This window comes from Trachurus trachurus (genome assembly GCF_905171665.1).
Source record: "Trachurus trachurus genome assembly, chromosome: 23".
In the NCBI taxonomy this organism is placed as follows: domain Eukaryota; kingdom Metazoa; phylum Chordata; class Actinopteri; order Carangiformes; family Carangidae; genus Trachurus; species Trachurus trachurus.
In genome coordinates this window covers 10,442,537-10,464,943 of record NC_139912.1, presented here as the reverse complement: position 1 = coordinate 10,464,943, position 22,407 = coordinate 10,442,537, and the positions used below count along the sequence as shown (strand labels likewise).

Genomic DNA, 22,407 nt, shown 5'->3' with positions numbered 1-22,407 from the left:
TACCAGAGACAGGATCCGTCTCAGACTATACAGGTTAACTACCAGCATGTGTTCCCCCCCGAAACCACAGGGTTCATCTGGATATGGCCAAAATATCAAGTCTCCGTGGGAACACTGCGACTGTGACCGCCCCTAATGTCAAAACATGTAAATAAATATTTTGAGCCCAAAAAAGAACAACAAACAATATAAAATTAATCTGAAAGCCAGTTTCCCTCATAATCTACTCTACTCAGGGGGCGGGGCTTAAAGTGTATATGTGATATGGCCATTATAGAAAGTAGACACATGTTGTTCTGTGTTGTCTGGACCTGATTTATTTCCTTTAACTTTTCCCAGGACTGTTTTTCTTCCTGCATGACATCCAGTCTGCTTTTTACCAACTGACTTGAATCCCAGGTTTGAGCCAGAGAAAAGCCGTACATGTGACCCGCGATGCATTTAGGGTTTTAAAGAGATAATGTGGACAGTCTGTCTCATCTGTAGTGATCCAACTCTTAATTTTGAAAGCAGTATATTTCCTGAAATGTTGTGACACATCTTGACCCCGCGCTGAAACAGCTGCTGCGTATAAAGTGACTGTTGCATGATGGAAAAAGCCATAACACAATGTAAAAAAAAAAAAAAAAAAAACATAAAACTACTCCTCTGTTCTGTCTTTTCAACAAAATCTAACAATTCAACTTTTACCTCAAGGTAATGTAGAGTTTGTACGGCACACAAAACCCTTAATGGGCGAAATGGGGGGAAAAAATAGAAGCAGCCTCAGGAAGAGCAACAAAGGAGGGACAGGGAGACAAATCAACTAACAGGGGCATTAAAACCCAGAGGACGCTTTGTTTGGGGCTTTTTAAAGCTACACACCACAGCGTATCACCATTATCAGTCCTGTGTGTCGGCTGATTGGAAAGCTCTTCCATGAGATTTATTTCATTTCTGCAGACTGCACAAGATTTACTTCCCTCACCACACACTAGTTTTTTTTTTCCATCTACTGGTGGAAAAGGTGATGGAAGCACTGACCAGAGGAAGAGAGAAGAGAGAAGAGAGAGACAGGAAGATAAAAGAAGTGACAAAGGGAGAGCAAAGTGAGAAATATATTAAAATGAAGGAAATGGAGAATTGATGACTAATAAAAAAAAAAAGGAAGCAGGGAGGGAAGAGAGGAGACTATAAAAACCTAACCATCCACTACACTTCCTATCCACTGTACTGGTTTCATCGTCGCTTCCCCCACCTCTCTCTCTCTCTAGCACTCCCCTTCTCTCTCTCAGCTGCTCTCCCTCCCCTCCCCTCTCTTCCCGTGGATGGTGAAGCTCTCTTTCTCTCTCTCTCCTTCCCTCTCTCTCTCTCTCTCTCGCAGTCTGGTGGAGCCGCACACAAGGATTAGAGGGTTGCTGTGAGTGTCTGCTCAAAGAGAAGAAGCCAGAAGACAGGGAAAAAAAGAGAGAAAAAACATCCTGTAGAAAAGGATAGCCTGACTATTGTGGATAAGTGATCTGGTTTTACCTTTTCCTCTATCTATCATCTCAATCTCAGTCAAGCCCAGCTGAAGCCTTAGCTGAGCCCTTCACCTGGAGGAGGACAGAGAAGCCAAGGGACTGGACTGTATATCCTGGACCTCCACACGGGGAGCCATGTGAGCCACTTCACACTACAGAAGTCCCCCCAACAGTCTGCACTCTGAGCTGGGGGAGCACAGCCAGGATCTTTTTCTTTTTTTTCTCCTCCTTCCACACACACACATACACCCCTACCCCCTTTCCTCCTCCTGTCCCCTGGACCCTCCACTTTCAGGGCTCGCGTGGAGGGACTCTCCAGGCTCGGCGTATATACCCCAGCGGGAGACACTTCATCTCGTGGGGGGGGAACTGGTCGGGGTGTGAGTGCCCCCTGGTCTGGAGGCCAGCCAGCAGCGCTCCAGCACCATGGATTACCTGTTTGGGATTGTAGTGCTGCTGTGCGGGGCGGTGCAGCCGGGGAGAGGAGTTGAGCCCAAGCACAACGTACCCAGGCTAAAGCTGTCATACAAGGGTAAGCCCATTCTCCCTTCTCCCCTGACTCCAGGATATATACGCTGGTTTTGCTGGTGCTTTTAACGTTAGACCGGCTCTGTCTGTTTTATTTCTCTCTTGCCCATGGGTGCTCTCTCTCATGCTTTTCTTTTCATCCATTCTCTTTATGTTGAGTATCCCTTTCTTTCTCCTCTATTTCTGTGAATCTATTTCTGCCTCTGTGTTTGTCTCATTCACTCTTTCTCCCTCTCGGTCAGCAGCATCTAACTCTCTGCTCAAGCTTCTGTATTCCTGCCTCCCATTAACTCACTCCTGCCTTCTCACTTGCTCTCTGCTCGTCTCTTCAGAATCCACTGTTCTCCTTACAAATGGTCAGATTGGTTCCATATGCTGAGGAAGGGCTCCCGCCTGAACTTAAATGTATATATTGGCCCCTGTACCAGTTTCCCCCCTTGTGTTGTCCCCTTCTGCTAGTACTGTACAGCCCTGTTAAGTGCCCTGAGAGGCAGGAGAGCCGCTGTTTAAATGGCTTCTGTCCCAAAAAACATGTCATGACGCTTCGGTCATGACATGGAGCGTTTCTTGAAGGGGCCACGCAGGTTTTTCTGACTTCTCATTAAAAGGATCCAAGAGTTGTAGACTCTTGTTTAAACGGGGAAACTACTTATACATGTTGATTTTAATGCTCATGCATTAAGTCAACTATCTGCAGCAGAAGGTCTCTGTAGAGAATGAGAGGGCGTTTTGTGTTTCTTTTTATATCGTGCACGTGTAAGTTTTTTGACGTATACAGCAAACATGTTATTCTCTCTCCTTCTGTGTTATTTTGAGGGGAGACTGCGGAGCGCCGGCTCTTCCTCTCCTCCTCCCTCTTTCTCTCTCTCTCTCCCTCTCTCTCTCTCTCTCTGTCTGGTCTCCTCTCCTCTCTCACACCCTACACTAAATCAGGCTCTTTGTAATAGCAGACTTTTCATCTCAGCTAGAAATAACTGTCAACATTTTTGGCATATTTTTGGAAGTTTTTTTTTTTTTTCTCTTCGTCCTCTTCTTCTTTTTAATGTCAGTGCGGGAGGCTATTGTGGTCTTTGTCCTAAAACATGACCGAAAGTATAGAGCCGGGAGTGTGGTCTCTCGATTCTTTATTTTCGTCCCGTTACCCTCATAAAGCGTGCCCTCTGAAAATTTATGAACGAGTCTGATTTGCTGTCATTTTGCAGCAGAAAACATGAGTGTGGTTAAAACTCGTCTTGTGTGTTTGACTGTCACCCAAAGCTTTGGCTCTTCAGATAATTTCAGTCCATGTTGAGGGAAAATCGAATTTCGGTCTCGCGGAGGGTGAATATGATGTTTGTCACTTTAATTCATTTTCTATCTTTAGCCAAGACGTTTGGTATAACTTATGTTTAGAGGCCTGCTATATGACATGCTTTATTCTCTAGATGGGCTGCACGTTGTAATTTTGGGGTAGTATATTTTCCTTTATCACCCTCTCAGTTTCCAAGTGTGTATGGTTATTGTCAAGTCAACTCAAAATGCATGTGGCTGTTTTCACTTTAACGTTTAATGCACTTTTCCAGTGTCTCCCGTCCCGATGGCATCGCTTTTGCACGGTTTGCCCATCACCATAAAGGATTTTTTAAAGGGCGATGACATGCATTTACCATGTGGACCAAATCAATCTGGAAAGAATCACCGTTAAAAGTTACCTGGCTCGGGCCGCGCATCCCCTGGGCGCCATCATGTCAGTTCACACAAAGCCGAGCCTGATGGGAAAATGTCATCCCTTCCTTCCACAGCCATCTGTAAAAAGAGAAAAGAATGTGAATACAGTTCCCTCCTGCCCCTGTCTGTGATCTTCTCCACTGTTCAGTCTGACAAGTGAACACGCTGCTGACAACAATACTAGACAAGAGATATGTCATCAAGCATCATGGTCTGCATTGACTGACTGTGCGAGTGATGGATGTGTATCTGCAGACGGAGAGAGCAGGTCTGCAGGAAGCGAGGAGGCTGTCATGATAGATGCACTTTGAGGATGTGCAATGATTTTTACTAAAAGTACATAAAAGCCTCATTGTTTATGTATGTGTGTGTGTGTGTTTGTGTGTGTCTGTGCGTGTGTGAATGTTCTTGCCACGTCTTGGTGTGAGGACTCAACACCCTCTCTTGTGATTTCCTCCTCTTAGACTGTAAGTGGTGTGTCGATGTGTGAGTTTGTGTGTATGTGTGTGTGTGTGTGTGTGTTTTAGCAAGACAAAAAAAGTGTCAGGTCTGGCGTGCACTCATATAATTAGACACCTGGTTTTGTGCTTGTGCCCGTGCACGTCTGCATGAGCTCACAAATTGTGTTGTTTTTTTTCCTTTTTATTGTGCTGTTGAATCGATGTTTCTGTAATTGCGCGTGATTGCAAACTGCTGCTGGCTTGCACCACCGTGTGTGTGGGTGTGTGTGTGTATGTGTGTGTGTAAATGCATGTCACAATGTGGTGTGTAAAGGCACGGGAGCGTATCATGTGCCGCCGTCTTTGTGTGTCCCCCCGCTCGCCAGTGTCTCGGGGCCCACAGGTGTTTGATGGCTCTCTTGATGCCTGTCAGGGGGGACGCTTCTCAGTTCACACCCACACCGCGGTGGGAGGAGGAGAGGGAGGAGGGGGGGAGGAGGAGATCTGCTTTTAATGAAGGAAAAAAGCTGGCAGACATACAGTAGACGACGCATAAGGAAGGGAGGCTGGTTGTTAAGTGAAGTGTCACTCATCCCCCAGCTCCCCCGTCTATGAAGCATAGTAATTAAGTCAAATAAACGACAAGGAGGAATCCTCCTGGGAAGGACAGTCGAGGAAGAACAGAGCCCAGAGAGTTGTCCAACGGGACGATCACACCGGCACAGAGCGAAGGAGGAGAGACCGAGGCCCAGGAGGAGTGGGAACGGTGGCAGCAACCAGCCGAGGCCTGTGATTTGAGGCGTTGAAATAAACACCAAGCATGTGAAAGCAAGGTCCCATGAAATCGTTCTCAAATGAGTGCTGATGACACGCCTCCGGGGACAGATAGCCAGAGAGAAGTGAGTGATTTTCTTCCCCCCCCGGAGAGGACAGGAGCCAACGACTGCAGAGTGAGCAGTTTGAGGGTTGCAGAACGTCTGCGCAGTGGAGGCAGATAGGTAGATAAAATGACCTCTCGTGGGACAGCTGGCGCAGCAAGTGCAGAGTAAATGATTTCCCGGTGGGGTCAGTTTAGACGTTCAGCAAAGAGGATCTGGCTTCACGGGGACAGAACGATGATCACAAGAGTTAATGATTTTCTCCTCGCCGCGATACTAAAATAGCTCTTACTTTCCTCGCCTTCACTAGTAACATAAGGAGACGGAGACATGGGGTGAAACTCAAGTCCAAGTTAAAATAATCTCACTCAGCTGAGATATTGCACATGTTGATACGGCCGCAATGTTGTGTAGTAAGTGGAAGGGGAAGGAATAAAATGGCAACTGGATGAGCCAACAGCACTGAGAGAGTGTCCAGCAGAGCTTTATTAGAAAGACTATCAGTGCTGCTGTGTGTGGTACCACTGCAACACAGCATCCATATAAAGCACATGTAACTATGATACACTCGCATGGATCAATGCATACCTGCACAGTGCACACAATTGCATTCCCAAGCACAATCCCATGTCGTAGCAGCCATCAGGAGGAACACTGACCCCTAAAGGTCAATCAATGCGCATACAGCGTGGAGGAGATTCAGGAAGGGGGGTAAATTGGTGGAACTGCCAAAAAGAATTGACCCTGTTGTGATCTCTAAAAAGGAGCCCGGCGAGCGTCACTTTAAAAACCAAAAAGGTCTCGTTAAACAACCTGATAATTACCCCCAGCTCTGGGGCTAATTATGGAGCCTACTGTATGACCTCTTAATGCCACGGCGGCCGCCCCACGCCGGCTGGAGAGAGAGGGCGGAACCGAGGAGGAAAGATGGAGCAAAGGGAGACTGAGAAAGAGACGAGGGAATCTGGAATTGGCTCGCAACGCTTCAAAATAGACACTTGGTGTGGAACCGCACTCAACGCAGTCTGGACGCAGGCCCCATAATAAGCCTCTCTAAGTCTGTGCGTCTGAGCGTGCCCATGTGTGTGTGTGTATGCGTGTGTGGGCGTGCCTGCCCTGTGAAAATATGTATCATGTGCATGTATGTGTTTGTGGGTGTTTTGCATGCGCGCTGGGTTTTTTTTCTATCAGAGTGTTGTGTCTGTTCAGTCTGTTACATGTGAACGAGCATCTGACTGAGCCCGAGCCGAGCCGAGCCGAGCCGAGCCGCGCTCCCTCTCTCTGGTGTATCTGTCCACCCTGTGGGCTGGGGCTGACAGAGCGGATGTAGATAATTATAAGGTGTTCTCCCAACGCGCCAACTTTGGAGATGTCTGCCTCCCTCGCCCTCTTTCTCTTTCTCTTTCTTTTTCTCTCATCGTTCTTTTCTTGCTACCCCCTCCTCCCTCCTCTGTGGCTCAGTCCCTTCTCAAAGAACCACAACACCGCAGACCCTAAGTACAGTCTTCAAGTAGAGAGTGAGTGTGTGTGTGTAATATTTTTTCTACTTGTTTCCCTTTCCTGTCTCTTTGATTGCAGCTCAGTTGATACATATCTTTTGGCTATCCCTCTTTTCAACTCACACACCGACCGACCGTCCCTCATCTCTGGCTCCCACACAGCCACATTCCAATAGTATAAACCAATGTTTTGAAGTGGCTTGCCTTTCAACTATGCCCCCATGTTACATCCGTATACGCTCCGTTCCCCTGGCGCTGACTCACTCACCTGACCGCAGTGTTTAATGTGCTCCCACCACCCTCGTCTGCAGGGTGAAAGATGGCATAATGAAGTGTGTAAGTGTGTGTGACACTCATTGCCCCACACATAATTGTGCAATGACACAAGCACGGTTGCAAAACAAAAAAGCCATTCATCAATTCTGTCACTTGTTTTTCTTGCAGTTTAACACTTGCATCCGAAAAACAGGGAGGATGGTTTTAATCAGTTCCTTATCATGTGTTGCTTCATATTATGTGTAGTTTAAGTGAATATGGGAATGTTGGAGGAGTGAAGTGTATATTATCATTACCTCACGCTGACAAACAGGCAGGTATAATTTGAAAGTTTTACAACCTTTCACTCACATGTGTCTTTGGTTTTCTTCTTGAGTAGGTTTGTGTTTTGGAATGTAATGCATTTCCCCAGTCTTCATAAAACGCTCTGTTGCAAATAGCTGTTTTATTACAGGACTATTTACTTTAGAAAATTCTATTTAAGGGAAAGCGATGACTGAAAACGGTCTGGATGCGTACCACAGCGGGAGTTGGTGTGTCAGCGCTGGGTGTTATTTGCTTAAAGATTATTCCGTGTATAGCTCACAGCGATTGTACATGTCCGTTGTACATTTTTGTCTCGGTGTGTGTGTACATAAGCGGTGTATGGACATGGCACACAGGAAAAATATCCAGTGTCTTTGCATCTGTGTTTGGGATGTGGGCTTGGGTTACAGCGCAGTGCAGATTGCTGAAGCGAGGGTATGAATGGGTCCCGCCACCTGCTAAGTCTTGTCAGTCAGATGGGGAGAGGGCACACCATTCAATCTGAACAGAGTCGAGTTACAAATGAGGGGGACATCTCCGCGGAAAGACGGACTGAAGGGGCTGCTCGACGGCAGACAGACCCAGAAAGACGTGGTTGAGAGTGTGAAACAGTTTTTTTGATGTTACTTAAGGATGCTGAGTGATTTATTATAATTACAGACACTGCTAGTGGTTTTAGTCCAAATGTAACACGCTGTCTTTTTTAATGTCATGTCTCAAGGTCAATTTAAGAAAAAAACAGTCGCTTAAAATCTCCGTAATTTGAGACTCTCTTCACTTTCGACTTGTTTTTTCTTCTCCTCTCCTGTCATAAATAACACGAGCAGCGTGAGATATAACGAGGAAGGCTTTCAAAACACTTTACATCACCGAACTGGGCAATACAAATCCCCACGTTGCAGCAGGAAATTATCGTTTTCCAGTGTGAAAGCGTTTCATGAAAAGCATTTATTACATGAAACCTCATTTTGTTCCTTAAATAAGACTGCGCGCAGGGCTGAAAAACGTGTGGATCTTTTTCGTTCCAGTGTCTCCGTCGCATCAATGTGTTTACTGTCACAAGTTTGCCCGGGACACATTCAGATCTGTAGCCTCGCCTCATTAATTTCTAATAAAATGGCAGAGCTGACATTCAGCTCCACCGTGCAGCTTGACAGGCTGCACTAACAGGCAGTGGCTCCAGACATGACCACACTAACCACAGCCTGGTTCCTCTCAACGTCCATCCGTCACACTGCCTGGCGGTAGATATAGCACTATCTCCCTCCCTCACACTGATTTGTCAGTTTGTGTGTGTGTGTGTTTGTGTGTTCTTCTCACAAACAACTTTTGCATTCATGGCTGTTTTTATTTGCATGCAAAAAGTGAGTGTGTGTATTCACAAGTGCGCCTGTGTCTCCGTTTTTGTTTGCCTTAAGAATTAATAAGAAGCAGAGCCACTGAGCAGCCTGGTTATACCATGAGCAGTTAGTGGTGTGTGAGTGGGCTTTCTGTGGCGGGCATGGCCAGGCCTCTTGCCGTCTGTGGTTGCAGTGCTGGTGGAAAAACCGCTCTCTGTGGTCCAGCCATGCAATGACAGGAGGAGACACACACTAATGAAATGGTTCCATATTCGACCACTTTTGTTGTATGCATGCTTTTTTTCCCCCCCTTTAAATTTGTGCTCATGTTTCTGCCTTAGTTTACTGCTGTTTTTTGTTTTTTTTTGTCTATCATTCAGTTTGTTGCTTTCTCTGCTTTTCTTCTCCTGTCAACTCCTCTAGTATTCTCCGCTCGTCTAATTCCGCGTCGCTCCTCACTTCCCTGTCTTTCTCTTTCTCTCAAGGGAGAACTGGAATGTTGTGTGGTGACGAGGAAGTCTAGCATTTGGGTTGAGAGAGATGAATGGTGCTGCCTGGTGAAATTCAACACATACTTAGACTACCCATATAGATTCCGCGTGGTTTGGGATGTGGTCACGTTTTCCTTGTTAGTCCCTCTGATACATATCCTATGGTTGAAAATACCCTGAGTCATATTCACAGAGCAGAATATGGTATTAAATCATCCCATAGGATCAGTACTTGACTATGAATGACTATGAATTATGGCTATGAGTCATTTTGGTTGAAAAACAGAAAATTAAGTTGAACTATTTTGACTGATTCCGTGTTTTTCACAGAGGTGGAATCAAAGCGAACTCTGCAGTCGGAAACTTGTCAGATATTTGGCTGCTGTGATTAATCAGTCAGCAGCACACACACTTTGTTCACGCATGCACACACACTCCCTGTTCCCTCGTCTTAATCGCGGAGTTCACGGCACCGTGTGTAAGGCAGCACATTTCCTGTCAGTGCACTCACTCACTCAGCTGCACCTGAATGAGAAAATCCAATGGCCCAGGTTGTATTATACAGATGGTCACCATGGAAACCAACCCACACCTGCTACTGTGCTTAGAAAGAGAGAGAAAAAGGGAGGGAGAGAGACAGAGAGAGAGAGGGGAGGTGAACTTTTGAGGCATGTGTGGATATCCTTGAGCTCAGGATAATATTTGAACACTTTGTTAAGCAAAGCTCTCAGCAAATGTCCATGGGGCGGCCGTCTCTGCTTTTTTCTTTTCTTTCCTTTTCTTTTTTCTTTTTTTTACTAACACCTGTGTTTTGTGGCTGAGGCCATCACAGAACAGCGAAACACACACCGCGCCACACACGGAGAAAAAAGAAAGCATTCAGAGGTAGAGACTGACATGCCAAACCAAACCGCTGGCGATATTACAGTACTGTGTGTCTTTGCTTGAAGCTAGTCTTGTATTTGAAAGATAAACATGTGTAATTCTCTGCTCTGGTTCCTTTTTGAGCTGCCATTTTATTTTCAGACCGGTCGTGTGTTTTCTTTTTCTTTCTTTCTTTTTAAAATTCCTGCCTGTCAATGGAGTAGCTCCTTCGTAGTAGCTACACACGCACTCTTTAAAACCACTAAAACACACAACTGGGGTCTAAGACACACACATACACACACATTCTGCCGACTGCAGAAGAGAAAGAACAATGTGAATGAGCAGCAAATGAACAAGTGAAACATGTCACTGGAGAAGCTCTTTACATACTGAAAACTCCTCTCCTCTTGTTCAGCATGAACTGTATATATGAACAAGAGAAGCACTTGAAAAGTGTTATGCATTATTTTAATGGAATATTACCCATCTGTTGAATCTCAGTCAAGTGTTTTCCTCTGTCAGGCTTTTATGTTTCATGTCACTCAAACACACACACACACACAGCTGCGCATACACACATTCAGATAAACATAATTTAATGCCCTGTCGCCTTTTCTTTCATACCGTTTTCATTATTCCGCTATTGCGTGGCATGTAGGCGTCTAAAATGCCTGCCTGTTTGGAGAATGGGGGAGTGAAGAGTACTCCACACACAATTGCACTTGAATTTTGAATGTAGCTCTTTTTTTTCTTTTTCTTTTTTCCTCTGGCTTTTTAAGACAAGAGCCAGGTTATTTTCCATAATGGAGTATGACAGAGGGACAAATGATAATTTATTTGAATGAATTGCTTGTATTTGCCCATTTCAAGGGGGTGTCCTTGAATATATATATATAGTGTGTGTGCATGGGATGAATGTGAAAAAGAAAACACAGAGCTTGAGTCTGAGTATAGATATATACAGTAGTAGATACACAGATTTATAGATATGTTACATATTCTGAAACAGGATACTTTTATCATTCAGTCATGTTTTAACAAGACACCAGAAATCGGGCCAAGACACTGATTGTGCAAAAACCTTTGAGTGTTCACAGGTGTGTCTACATATTTGCATGTGTGTGCACGAGTGTGTTTGCATCTATGTCTGTGGCTGTTTGCATAGGCCACTGTGTCTACATGTTCTCATGTGTGAAAGACAGAATGTGCGACTGAAAGAGAGCAGACAGAGGATGTGTGTAACAGGAGAAAGTGGGATGGAGGTGGGCAGCAGAGACCGAACCGAATGTGTGCGTGTGTGTGTGTGTGTGTGTGAAGTGACTGGAATGCATATGCGCACACGAGTATATGTGTTTAAATGTCTCTGCGTCCCAGTGGCTAGTGTAAGCAGACTGTGTGTGGTGTGGAGGGGGCCGAGGGGGCACGTGGCGTGTGTGTATGGGCACACATACATTAGAGGCGGTGTGTTTGAGTGTGTCTGTGTATGCATTTGTATTGGGTTTGGTGTGTGTGTGTGTGTGTGGGGGGGGGGGGGGGGTCCTGGGCCAGGGAGTGTGTTAGAGGTGGAAGCTGCTGAGTGCGCTCGCTGTTCCACAAGTTCATGCTGCCTAAGCAGAAATACTTATTGGATTACAACTTAGTCTGGGAAGAAGTGTATGTGTGTGTGTGTGTGTGTTCATATGTGTGTGCGCGTGAGTTTGCTGTGGAATTAATGCAGTGTAAACATTCAGGTCAATATTAATATATGCATGTCAGTTAAAGGGCGTGGTAGGTGTTCACATTTTAAAAGCAGAGCACCGTGACTTCATGTTGAACCTGTTTTGCATATGTGTGTGTGTGTGTGTGTGTGTGTGTGTGTGTGTGTGTGTGTGTTATTCTACATATATATTCCCTGTATGTGTGTACTGTATGTGTGTATGCTTGTCCTGTGGCTAGGTACTATATTTTGTATGAGCTGCGCTGTGCACTCTCCCAGCTCCAAACGAGCGTGTCTGTGTTTAGGTTGGAGGTCCTTAGGTGCTCACGCCCCAGTTCCTCCAATTCTCCAAACCACAGTAGATCCCAGCTCAGATAAAGCCTCTTTGTGTGTTTTTTTGTGCGCGCAGGCACTACCTTGTCTTTGTCGGAGATCGCCACGTGTTGAAATATGCGTGTGTGTGTGTGTGTGTGTGTTTTTTTTTACTTTGGCCCATCTGGGGGGGAAACCTTTACGTGACGGCCCCTCGGACGCTGCCATTTTGGAGCGCGGTCCTGGCAGAGTCTCGCCTTCAGCTGATACGGGTCGTCTCATGTCGAGCCAAGATGGCAGCGAAGAGGAGTCGAGCAAAAATCTTCCCCTTAAGTGGAAACAGGGAGAAGATAGAGAATATTATTACAGTCGTCCTCTGGTTTGTTCATCTGCTATTGACAGTTTATCCTTGTGTCTCAATATCTGTCATTCTCCTCTTCCCTTTTTTTTATTTTCTCTGGTTTTTCAAAAGCCTAAAACTATTTATTTTTCCACCTCATTCGCGTTTTTATGCCTCCCTTGGCCTTTTGCCACTTCCCTCTCTTTTTTCCATGACTTCACGGTTGAAACATAAGAAGACCTCCTCTGGAAATCGCATCTCCTCTATATCATTTTCTGACCCTGCGATGTCATGTCTGATTGGTAAACCGTGGAAAATCGGCTATCTGATTGGCCACCGCATGATCACAGCATTGCTTTGAAGACACCTCTTAACATCAGTATTTCATTTCTTGTTGTCGTAATCTGAGCGCTGCGGTGCTGTTTTCTCTTTTTGTGTGTGTGTAAATGTGAATGCCAGGATGCTGGTTCACATGGAAATGGCCAGTGCAAAAAAAATAAAAAATACCTACACACACTGAAACCCACACACATACGCTCAACCCATCTGTGGTACAGTACAAATTCTCACACACACACACATACACACACACACACGTCCACAGACCTCCATTCATGCCCACACCCACCCACTCCATTTCCCCAGCCTCAAACCTCGCCACCAAATTCCAAGTAACGCAGATGAGCTGCAACCGTCTTTATTAGGTGACGACCACTCCCCCTCGCGCGGCCCTCACCCACCCACCCACCCCCCCACCGGTACTCCATACACAGAGATGGCTGACACACCATTTCCTCCACCCCCCCTCTTCCATCAGATCCTTCTTTTATGTAGACACAGATGTCCAAGATCTTACACACTGTGAGTGGGCGCAGATGGCTCCTATAGCAGCCCGTCAATCAGAGCTTTGTGCGGAGAGCAGGGAGATCACAATCCACTGGACTGCACGCTCATATGTGCGTGTGTTATGTGTATACATATGTATATAGTGTATCCATGTTTGTGCACATATGTGCTCTGGTTTCTATATTGCGTGCCTGCGTGTGTCCATGCTATGTGGTGACACTGATGATGATGGATGACAGACTGAGGCTGAGGCATCACTAGACTGTACCTGTGGTGCAGATATATAGAGCACATGTTCTCTGTCCAGTAGACCGACCACGAGCAGATGCTTAATAGATTAATCCAATTTCATGTGATTTAATTGCAAATCAGATGTCAGTGCTATTATTGCAATTATGACACTACAGAGCAGCCAACACTGTTTGAGCCAAAAGGGGCTGCTGCTGATCGACATGCTGCACATTTGTGTTGCGGGGGATGTTATTTAATTTGCCGACATTGTTTTATTCCTAATTATAATTAAAGATGGATAATATATATTCTGCATTTCCTTTGTTTGAGCCACAATATACAAATCAAGTAATGATTGATGTTAAGGAAAGGAAAAGGGTCTTTACTTTGAGTGTGTTGGTTTTCATACACTTTTAATTAGGACTACGCCATACCATCATTATTATTATAGTTAAACTTGTCATCTATTCCCTTGTCTTTTATACAATGTAAAATAGTGCAATGACTTCAGAGATTATTAAGTTAAACACTAAGGCTTCACTGGCTGCACTATGGTTGTTTAAATGTGGTTGTAAAGCACATAAAAACAAATATTTAATTTTACTGTTGCAGATGGGCTTTTATGACCAAAGCTGTTCATATTAGCATTTACGAGACATATAATCTTGGGTTAAGTTGCTCAGAGGAAGGGAGAGTTGTTCTCTGTTAATATGATACTATTGCTCCGCGTAGCTAACTCGACGGAGCTCCTCCTCGGCGATTAAAGGTTAACTGACTCTCAGCAGTCGGACTAGACTTTAGTCCATGTGTAAAGTCTTGTGGTTTTCATTTAGCATGACCGCATACACACCTGAGTGGAACACAGTGCACAAGTACACACAGTCAGGGACTATTCAATTTTAATTTACATAATAACCCATTTACAGATACATGCCACACACACACACACACCCACACATACTTACTGTACACACAGTGTCTCCCCTGGCCCTGACTCCATATGAATTATTCAACCAATCACACGGCTGAACAGTCTGAACCGTGTCCCTGATTGGGACATGCTGTGTTCACTTTAAATGTCTCACGCTATACCTGACTGACATGTGTCCGGATGTCTGTGTGTGCAAATGTGTGTGTATGTGTGTGGAAAAGCAATAAAGGAAGTATGGAAAAAAGGAGCTCAGTAACTCATTTCATACAGCTGGGAATCTTGACTGAAGACGAACTGTAGTTTTTCTTTGAGTCAAAGACAAACACAACTTTTCTGCACTCATATCACTTATTATTAATTATTTTTTAACGCAAATAGATTCTCACAGGTTAGCTGACTTAACACCATTTCTTACTTCTCACTGTCTTTCAGAGATGTTAGAGTCCAGTAACCTCGTCACCTTCAATGGCCTAGCCAACAGCTCCAGCTACGACGCTTTCCTATTGGACGAGGAGCGAGGGAGGCTATTGGTCGGAGCCGAAGACCACATCTTCTCCTTTGACCTCGTCAACATCAACAGAGACAACAAACAGGTGAGGTTCAAATATTACGCAACTTTATTTTGCCCACAGTTGGAGTTTTTTTTTATGGATTTCTTTAAAAGTTGAATGCAGATTATAAGGTTTTAGTTTTTCCTCTCCTTTCCTCTCCTCTCCTCTCCTCTCCTCTCCTCTCCTCTCCTCTCCTCTCCTCTCTTCTCCCCTCCCCTCCCCTCTTTCTCCTTCCCTCTTCTCACTTCCCTCTGAAGTCCATTACTCTCTTGTCTTCCTCCACTCCCCTCTGCCTCGGTCCAGACAGGGCTGTCCATAATTCCATTACTCCACCTGGACTAGGTTAACAGTCTTTTTATCTGATTGGGGCAGCTATCATAGACGCTCAAGACTGACACAGACTTGCCTGCAGGCTGCACCGAGCCGAGCAGGGGAATTAAAGTGCTGAAAAATACATAGTCAATGCAAAGAGGGAGAATGTGTCTCTGAAATCTTTTTGCCCTTGGCTCGGATGTGTATTTTTTCTTTTCCTTTTCGCTCTTTTGTTCTGATCTTTGCATCATTAGAAGATAAAGGCCAAAAAGCAGTGATTAAGCAAATCTAATGTAATTACCCTGAAATGTGCAACGCAGCTTCCCAAGAGAGGAAACCTCAGCTGATCCAGAGAAGAGATTAACTAGAAGAACAGAATGTGGAATGTGTGTGTCTGTGTGTGTGTTTGTTGTATAGACATAATAATGCATACACATGCATGGGGACATGCATTTTTCCGCAGCTGTGTGGCCACCACCGGGGGAAAAAAAGAACTCAAATCACACCCAATTTTTGAGTATTTAATCATTCCTTTACTCATTCCTGCTCACACATGCACACTCATGCTCCATGTGTGTTTATAATTCATATGACACGAGGGGCCACAGATGGATTCGCCGTAAGGACGGAACAAAGCCATTATTTATTTGACAATGAGTCCTATCTCTTCCAAAACAAAGTATCAAAAGCCGACTCTCTCTTCATATTTGAAGTGAAAACTACGACCATATGCTCAGGATTTGAACTGTTGAAAGAAATGTAACTTTTTAAATCCCATAATTTGGACCAGAACCCATGTTTAGACAATATGAATTTCTATACTGGCACAACAAGTGGGATATAGAGGGTAAATAAATATCCCTGAGTATTTATGTTTCAACATATTACATTTTATTCAACTGTTTTCTCTATTCTGTTTCATTCGCCTGTCATCAAGTCTTTATCTTCCTTGTAGCGGTCCAGGCCATCATGTATTTATTATATGTACATGCAGTTGTAAAATACAGAAATGAGTAAACCGGGCCTCATCAGTATGAAACATGACGAATCAGAAGTCATCCTCCTGGAATTACACAAATTCTGTTTTCTTCTGATTCACTGCATTGACTCACAGCCTCCTTGTTTCATGAAACAACATGTGAATCTCTCCTCTCCACCTCCAGCACAGTGTGACTTTGTCTTTTTTTCTCATTTTTGCACAGATTGCGTGGCCTGCCACCCCCTCCAAGAGGGATGAATGCAAGTGGGCAGGGAAAGACCTTGGGGTAAGTCCACACTCATGATAGCATCATGGTTTGAACTCTCTCCCTACAGTTCCTGCGTCTGTTGTTGCCCAGATTCGTGTGGCTTCGTTCTGCGTGCCTCCGTGTAATTCCTCAAATTTCTCTGGGATTTGTGTTTTTTGGTCGTCTGACCACATTAAATATACAAACAACAATGCAGAATAGAAGTGACTGTCTGGATCCAGCACCCGAGAGCGCTGTAGAGCGGTAGGACATTAACTGGGATAAAAGTGATTTGTCCTGTCTCACCTCTGGCGCACTGTACTCTCTACAGACCATCCCCCCACAGGCACACACAACTGAGCACATAGACCCACTGTACAACAGATGTTCGGTCACAGTCAAGTGTACACAATGTCTCAGTGGCACGGTGATGCATTACCTCAAAGGTTATTTGCTTCTGCGATGTACAGTTTAATGTCGGGAGTATGTTTATGTAGGTGGCCCAGAGTGTGCGCATGTGTGCATATTTATGTGGGAGTGTATTGTTTGAGTTCCCGTTATCTGGCATGTTGTGTTAGCTCACATGTGCAGCGCTGCACAAGTTTGCCGAACACATACTATGCGACGGCAGCCGCGCTGTTTGTGTGCACGCCGGTGTTAGTGCGCGTTATCTTTGTGTTGCTGTTTGGTTAGGCCCTCACTGTGTGTAGTATCTGATCTTAATTTCATGGCTGGATGGGTCTCGAGAGCAGTGGCTGCAGGGCTTTAGGATTATCCAGAATTACATAGTCCTTTTAAATCACAGAGGTTCCACCGGGGTTCTAACTCGCCACCGGTTTTCTAAGGCTTCACACACAGACACAAAGTCGCAGCCGCACACAAAGCAAACCCCGCACCTTTGCTCCCTCACACAGTGGAAAAACGAGTGTGTGCTCTGGCAGCACGAAATCGCACAAAACACAATGATGAGGTATTTGCGTGCTGTGAAAATGTTTACCCTTGAAAATGAGGCGGTGAGAGCGGAGACGGAGTGCAGCGCGGGGAGGCCTTGATTAGGACATTACTGAAGCATTCAGCGCTCCCAAAGTGATGCATTTCTCCAAACCACAATTTACAGCCGCAGAACAAATGTAACAGCTGCCCCCCTCCAAAAATGCCTGATGGCTGTATCATTCTCCTTGGCAGGATGAGTGTGTAACATGGCCCAGGTTTTGTTGCATTTGATTCAGCGAACAAAGGGCTGAGATGCTGGAGTGCAGCCTCACAATTTCATACAACTGCCTGATGTCATTTCTGATTAATCCCACAGATTTCACAGATATTAAAGGAAAAAAAAATCATAATACCAAAGTTATCATACATTTCCGATGCGTGTTCAATTAGAGGCCTCGGCATAATCTGAAAAATTCACTCAATTCGTCCAAGTATATACAAACCCACATACAAATCTGTCCACCCATTCCTCTCATGGAAAGTCATCATCAATGCCCAGTGCAGTGAGAGTCGTTAATTTGATCCAATAATGACTCATTTATCCTCTGCGGGTGTTGTGGTTTTCACATAATGACACGGTTTGTGATCGGGAAAACCATTTTTCACCTGCGGGCAAGACAGAGCCGCATGTTTGAGTGACTTGCATAACTAACGTCTGTCAGTGTTTAGGTACAACCTACCTCCCACATAGCTAATGAGTCTAAGTTGAAGACAGCCATGTAAAATCCTAAACAGAACTGACATCGAGGAGAGGGGCAGAGGGGGGGCTGCAGGAGCTTGTGAAATGCACGTAATAAGGGCGTGAGAATGATGTGGTGGGGGACATGCACTCCTGCTGTTGAACGGTAGGAAACACAGGGGGTAAAGTCATTAAGTTACACAGGCACATGGACACATAGAGGTGACGGGCTGAGGTCAGCCACCAGACATCATACAGGTTCAGTCCTCTGTGAATACAGCAATACCACCATGCAAACTGTGCCGGGACTGTGGGCTAATGATAACATAAACAGATGACAGGTGTTACATTCTTCAATGAGTTCAGATTTGGACAGAAAGGAAAAGTCTACTTATTCCTTTTCCTCATTAGAGTTAGAGGAGAATATTGACCCTAATCTTGTGTCTGCACAGTAAATATAAAGCTATACCTCCATCAGTCAGTTAACACAATCTGTCAGCTAGCTCTTCTACAGCTTGCTTACCATGTTGTATCTTATTTCTTTAACCAAACCAAACAGATCAATTTGTGGTTTTTTCAGCGTGTGGGAAAATGTAGTTACCCAACAAGGAAACCACAAACTGCCATTTTTGCACTTTGTTTTTTTGTAAGGATTAAACAACTATCTAGATAGTTAGCTCACTGGCTAAAATTGCTCTAGCCTCATGTTAAGCTTAGTGGTGATAAGCATAAGTGGTATCCATTTACTCGTCTTTCAAGTCAACAGAATCTGTCTGCCAGACAGTTCTTATACAGCTTCCTAATTCATATGTATCTTATTTCTTTAATCTTACCGAACCAAACGGGTAATTTGTGGTTTTACAGTGTGTGGGAAAAATGTCTTTGCCCAACATGGAAACCACAAATTGGCATTTTTACACTTCTACACTGTTTTTAGTGTGGATTAAACCCTCAGCTAACTAGTTAACTCACTAAAATGGCAGCTTTACCGTCACTGTTCAGAGGGTGGTTTCCATTTTCACATCTTATTCTCAGCAAAAGAGCAAATAAGTGTATTTCCCAAAATGCCAAACTCAGTCTAAGAGCAGATGACTGTGGAGGAGAAACAGTCAGTGCTGAAACAAGAGTTTTACCTTTTTTTTGAGTAATAGCAGGAAATTCTGTTTTTCTGGAAAAGGTTTTGATCCCAGAGGTAATTTGGTACTGCACTGTAAAATGTCATCACTCCAACCTGAAGGCTTGTATCCATTTATGTCTCATTTGAGGGACATCATCAAACTATCAAACTGAAGTGTCCATGAGGCTTAGATGCCTGAAGAGATACATGTGTTCTGGGGAGGAAGAAAGAAGGATTATTTGGCTGCCTGCATGTGACGTGATGTGATGTGCGTGCTGCGTTTTCAAATCCCGGAGCAAATGTGTAGTTATTTGTTAGGTAGATATTCAGCATGTATTTATAATTAGGCAAACCCCAGCCTAATCTCTTAAACACATGTGCCCAAATCAACTCCTCCAGGCTGCTAACAACCCTCCCACATTAACCAATCCCCTTGATTAGCGCTCTAATAAACAGTCTCACACCACAGGGACTATCAACACGAGCTGGAGAGCCAACCCAAATAACCTCGGTAAATTCAAACATATGGATCATTAAATATCCGAGGTTGATTTGCCTGATTTGACTTACAGGTGGGATTTCCTTGAAGGAGACTCGGTTTTCATACGGTCATTTCCAAAACCGGCTGGAAAGTCCCGGCTTTAAACGGAATTTGAACAAAGCTTTTCTCTATTCACTGTCAATCTCTGCTTTCTATTAGTCTCCACTTTCAGCTGAATCACAACAGAGCTTTTCTCTATTACAAGTGTCCGTTTTATTTTAATAAAGGATAAAACTTAATTTAAACTTTATGATACGAAGGAGGGAATTGGCACCGTGAAGGCTGCTGCTAACATACACATTCTTTCATATGCTTTGCAAGGCTATTTAATATACTGTGACAGGTAGGTACAGTATTGCACGCACAAAATGTATTTAAATGTCTTTACCAGCTGCATGTCACTGTGTAGAATTATTCATAGGTTATAGGCATAGGTTTTTCTTCTTTTTTTTCTTTTTTTTTTAATGGTCCTCGTCTCATTTCTTTTTCAGAAAGAGTGTTCTAACTTCATCCGGGTCCTCCAACCATACAACCAGACCCACCTGTACATCTGTGGCACAGGAGCCTTCCACCCCATCTGTTCTTATCTGGAAATGGGCAAGAGGGCAGAGGTAATATTATACATTTGGTGAATTACAGTTAGTTAAGCAAATGTTTTTGTGGGGTTTTAATCAGTTATATATATGCAAAAGGTAATTTAGATTTCAATGGCGAATTCATTAAGAAATCATGAAATGTGCCACTAGTGCTAGTGTAAACTAATGAGAGAGGAAATCTAATAGTGTTTCCCTTAAAAGAATGTGTGCTCTACAACGGCACTAGCTGCACTAGATATAATCTCTCTCTCTCACACACACACACACACATACACACATTTTTCTGTCGAGTGTAGCAGGATTCATCCCCGTCATTGACCACCTTCTCATCAATGTTTTCCTTTGTGCGAGAAGGTGGTCACTACATGGTTGGACTTCAGTCAGCGGAAATTAAACAACAGCTCTTCCCCCCACATAAAAGTTTAATCAGTCATCTTGATAAAGGTCTACAGGTTAATCAATGCACCAGCATGGGCTGTGCAGCCAGACAATGGGAAGGGGATTGAGTGCTTGCACCATGCAGCTTTTTACTACAGAACGCCCTGCGTGTGTTCTCTGTAGTTTAACCTAATGTTGTCAGTAATTGATCCAAAGCAAAGTGAGTTAAGCCTCTTTGTTGTAACTTTTCTTTTTAATGTATTTTAAGACTGAGGGTGATTTGAGCTTTTCCTGCTCGATGCTGCTTCTTCCAGTTTGTTTATTTGTTGTTCTGTAATCAAAAACGTATTGGTCGTATCTAGCTTAAGTTGTGGTGCATCCCGGTCTAAAAGTAGCGCGCTATAATCAGAATATGTTGTAATTTGAAACACAGGCTATAAACGTACCTTTAGCCAGGCTTAATGTGGCTTTCGCTGGCCTCGTCCTGAACTCTGACCCATTCCACCACAGGACAACATCTTTCGACTGGCCTCACATTTCGAGAACGGCCGCGGGAAAAGCCCCTATGACCCCAAAATGCTCTCGGCCTCACTCCTGATCGGTGAGTTTGATCTCCGCCTCGATTGGTTCCAGGAAATGTGCGTTCACTTCAGAACTGGTCATTTGTACTTAACTGTACTTTCTCACTGGCAGATGGAGAACTGTACTCTGGCACATCTGCTGATTTCATGGGAAGGGACTTTGCTATTTTCCGTACCCTGGGAGATCATCATCCAATCAGAACAGAACAGCATGATTCAAGATGGCTGAATGGTAAAGGATTTTTCTCTGGTAGAATTCAATTTTCCTGTCTTTCCGACGATCTAGTTTCATGTTTCATTTGGTATTAATATATGAGTGGGTGTTGTCGCTGGACTCTACTCAAATATGTAGTCGTTAAAGTGTTTTTAATGTCCGTTTGCATCTCCAAGCTATCACTTGAAGCTATTAGTGTTCAGACTGCACAAAGTAGATAACACACATTTCCAAACTTTACAAAAAACTTAATCATTAAACTAAAATTAGACACTTGTGGCCTCCATTCAGTTTACCTCGGCTATTCAGCGCAAGGTGGGAGTAAACCTTTGTCACTGGCCAGTTGCGGAGACAGAATGCCAGTGAGCTTTTCAACAGATTTCGAAGCATTAAATTCCCACAAGCCTCAAGTCTCCAATCATTTCCATTCATGTGCAGACATCAGATATCAGAGCCCATTCACAAAAGTCACTGGATTTGCCTGTGCTAGTAAGATTAGCGCAGCAGTGCGGGTTATTGACTGCTCAGTCTGTCTGGCTATCTTTCGGCACCACCGAGGACTTAGGGAGCCACAAAAGGTCAGTTTGAACCTTTCCCTCAAGCTGTGCCATCCCTTTTTCCCCCTCTTTCCCACAGAACTAATCCGCTCTCAGCTGTTTTCCTGTAGCGGAGTCAAATTCCTCTCGGTTCCCTTCAACCAACCCCCACCTCTCTCTCCTCCTCCCCCTGCACCATCAAAAATCACAAACATTGGTCTCTGTAGTGCTGATTACTGTGACATATTAATAAAGAGCGGTTTAAAAGGGAGGAGTCATTGTTACCGCGTTAATCCCCATCGATCTTTCACCTTGTTCAAACAAATACGCTTGGGATTGGAGCCATTCTGCAGAATCCAACTCCTTCTCCACAAAGGGGGGATTGTAATTGCATGGATTACTGGGATGGGGATATTCTGTTGAGCCTTTATCAACAAGGTTACATGGTGCTCAAATGTAACAAGAAGGAAACTTGGGAATGAATACCTAATAG

The 22,407-nt window shown here is 44.3% G+C and overlaps 1 protein-coding gene across 2 annotated transcripts in view; it reads left to right on the top strand.

Annotated features, from left to right (window-relative positions):
- Positions 1-1,297: 1,297 nt before the first annotated feature.
- sema3aa (sema domain, immunoglobulin domain (Ig), short basic domain, secreted, (semaphorin) 3Aa) overlaps positions 1,298-22,407 on the top strand; it is a 68,274-nt gene continuing 47,164 nt past the window's right edge. The window contains exons 1-6 of one of the 2 annotated variants that reach the window (XM_083999923.1): positions 1,298-2,034; positions 14,623-14,783; positions 16,256-16,318; positions 20,101-20,220; positions 21,094-21,184; positions 21,277-21,396. In XM_083999923.1, coding sequence (XP_083856049.1) covers positions 1,929-2,034; positions 14,623-14,783; positions 16,256-16,318; positions 20,101-20,220; positions 21,094-21,184; positions 21,277-21,396 — 661 coding nt within the window. In that variant the 5' untranslated portion in view covers positions 1,298-1,928. Of the gene's footprint in view, positions 2,035-12,086; positions 12,222-14,622; positions 14,784-16,255; positions 16,319-20,100; positions 20,221-21,093; positions 21,185-21,276; positions 21,397-22,407 lie in introns of those variants that run through there. The other variant, XM_083999924.1, reaches the window with a different exon arrangement.